Source organism: Netta rufina, assembly GCF_964035555.1.
Source record: "Netta rufina genome assembly, chromosome: 18".
Lineage (NCBI taxonomy): Eukaryota > Metazoa > Chordata > Aves > Anseriformes > Anatidae > Netta > Netta rufina.
Window position 1 is genome coordinate 14,056,410 of NC_140142.1, and position 3,011 is coordinate 14,059,420.

The 3,011-nt window shown below is 53.1% G+C and overlaps 1 protein-coding gene across 1 annotated transcript; it reads left to right on the forward strand.

The window, feature by feature from the left end:
* Nucleotides 1-2,072: 2,072 nt before the first annotated feature.
* Nucleotides 2,073-3,011, forward strand: LOC311216562 (olfactory receptor 14C36-like; the record flags this gene model as incomplete). Its single annotated transcript, XM_084298086.1, has 1 exon — nucleotides 2,073-3,011. One exon carries the CDS (start codon nucleotides 2,073-2,075, stop codon nucleotides 3,009-3,011), a length of 939 nt encoding a protein of 312 aa, XP_084154212.1.

Sequence of the window (3,011 nt, forward strand, 5' to 3'; positions counted from 1 at the left end):
GGCCTCAGCCCATGGGTTCAGCCTATCCAGATCCCTCTGCAGAGCCTTCCTACCCTTGAGTAGATCAAGTCTCACTCCTAACTTGGTCTTGTCTACAAAGTCACTGAGGGTGCACTCGATCCCTTCATCCAGATCATCACTGCAGATATTGAAGAGAACTGGCCCCAGTACTGAGCCCTGGGGGACACCACTAGTGAGTGGCCTCCGGATGCATTTAGCTCCATTTACCACAATGCTTTGGACCTGGCCACCCAGCCAGTTTTTAACCCAATGAAGCGTACATCCATCCAGGCCTTGAGCAGCCAGTTTCTCAAGGAGAATGCTGTGGGAGACGGTGTCAAAAGCCTTGCTGAAGTCAAGGTAGACCACATCCACAGCCTTTCCCTCATCCACCCAGCGCGTCACTCTGTCATAGAAGGAGATCAGGTTCGTCAGGCATGACTGATGACATAATGATATAATGTTGACTTCAGGATGTTGCGACTGGACATGAAGAGAAAGAAATCCCCAGCTCCTACTGCCCCAGGAAGAGCCCTGAGCGAGGTGTAAAGGGAAAGGATCTCCTGTGCCAGGGGCTGGAGGTCAAGGCCTGGCCCTTGTGCTTGGTGACACACATCCAGTTTTTCTACACATCGGTACCACCTTCATATTGCCTTTGTCTCCTTGTCCTCACTGCCTCCAATGTTCTGCTCTAACGAGCTCCAGGGAGGCTGTGTCAGTGCTGGCCCTCAGGGGGACACTGCAGCATACTTGCATCTGACTTGGACTTCTGGAGAGATGTCTTCAATTGTCTCTGAGGCTTGTGGGCTCATCAGGAAAGCCCCCAGAGGGGTGATTGCAATGCCTTGGGCTGGGCCTGTGCTGCTGAGCTGGGCCGGGCTCCTGGGACAGAGAAAACACATTTCAACAAGTCCCATGATACAGAGAGACAGCTGTGCCCAGGAGTAGCTCCTCTGCACAGCACAGCAGGGCTGGGGGCTCTGACTGCAGGTGGCACAGGGAGAGGAGAGAAGGAGAGAGGGCTTGGAGGCAGTTGGGAATGGGAGGATGCTGAGAGCTGCCTGCAGGAAAAATCTGCACAGCCCTTGACAAGGTAAGTGTCTGACTGCAGGGCCATGCAGCTGCAGGTCCTGGAAGGATCTCCTGCTGGGTCTTGTTTCTGGGAGGGCAGTGGGCAATGCAGTAGGCTTCGAGAGTCCTGCTGGGTTGCACTGTGAGGTGAGGAAGTCTGGCAGTGGCCCCTTGGAGTGTCATAACCTAGCTACCCCTGGTCAACCAAGAGTGTTGTGGCCGAGTGTCCTCCAGACACAGTACAGGGGATGCAGACTGGATATTGGGATACCCCAGCTTGCAAATATCCAGCTCTGTCTGAGGGGTGTCCTCCCCAGCTGCAGGCTGCTCTCCAGCAGGACGCAGCTCTTTCGTGGCATCCTTGAGTTATCCAGGTGCCTGAAGGGGGAGACAGGTCCGTGCTAAGGCCATGTTGGTGCTGTTGGATGACTGTCTAGGGGCAGCTAGAGTGAGGCCTCCGCACCCCTGGCTAGGAGGAAAAAGCTAAGATCCTGATGAGTCCCCTGCAGACAAGGTGAGGATTCTGTCCAGCTGCACTTGGACTGGGGCTTCTCTGCTCTCAGCTGTCTCCAGTTTCTTCTCAGGGAAACACCTGAGTGGGATGGTCCTGCAGCTCACCAAAGGGTAGCACAGGACAGCTGAGAAGACGACTGATGGGCAGAGATGCTCTGCTCAGTCTTCCCCAAGGGACAGTCCCTTTGCTTCCTCACATCCACAGAATTTCACCAGGAGTGTGGAAGTAATGTCAGGGAGTTCCACAAGCCAATACCTCAACTAGGATAGGGCAACTAGGATAAAATAAAGTGAGGAAAATACTTGCAGCTCTCATCTGCAAACAGCTCAGTTGTTTCCAATCATACTGAAAATCTCATTGAGCTGACATTTGTCTGATTTTGAGTTAGCCAGCCTTCTATTTTATTGCCTATTTTCCTCAGAGAACTCTTTTCTAACCTTTTTCTGCCTTCTCCTCTTCAACAGACAAGCAAGTACAAAAGCAACAAATGCCCAACATCAGCTCTGTGAGTGAGTTCCCCCTGCTGGCATTCGCAGACATGCGGGAGCTGCAGCTCCTGCACTTCGCACTCTTTCTGGGCATCTACCTGGCTGCCCTCCTGGGCAATGGCCTCATCCTCACTGCCGTAGCCTGCGATCACCACCTGCACACCCCCATGTACTTCTTCCTCCTCAACCTCGCCCTCCTCGACCTGGGATGCATCTCCACCTCTGCACCCAAAGCCATGGCCAATGCCCTCTGGGATGCCAGGGCCATCTCCTATCAAGGCTGTGTTGCACAAGTCCTCTTTTTCATCTTCTTCTTTGGTTCAGAGTTTTCAATTCTTACCATCATGGCCTACGACCGCTACATTGCCATCTGCAAGCCCCTGCACTATGGGAGCCTCCTGGGGAGCAGAGCTTGTGCCCAGATGGCAGCAGCTGCCTGCGGCAGTGGCTTTCTGTATGCTGTCCTGCACACAGCCAACACATTTTCCCTGCCCCTCTGCCAAGGCAATGCTGTGGACCAGTTCTTCTGTGAAATCCCCCACATCCTCAAGCTCTCCTGCTCAGGTTCAGACTACCTAAAGGAAGTTAGACTTCCGGTGGTTAGTGCATTTTTAGCATTTGGTTGTTTTGTTTTCATTGTTTTCTCCTTTGTGCAGATCATCAGAGCTGTGCTGAGGATGCCCTCTGTGCAGGGCAGGCACAAAGCCTTTTCCACGTGCCTCCCTCATCTGACCATGGTCTCCCTGTTTGTCAGCACTGTCATGGTTGCATACCTGAAGCCCCCATCCATCTCCTCTCCATCCCTGGACCTGGTGGTGACAGTTCTGTACTCGGTGGTGCCTATAGCAGTGAACCCCCTCATCTACAGCATGAGGAACCAGGAGCTCAAGGAAGCTTTGTGGAAACTCTTTGGACACATGATTCTTTGGCATCAATAA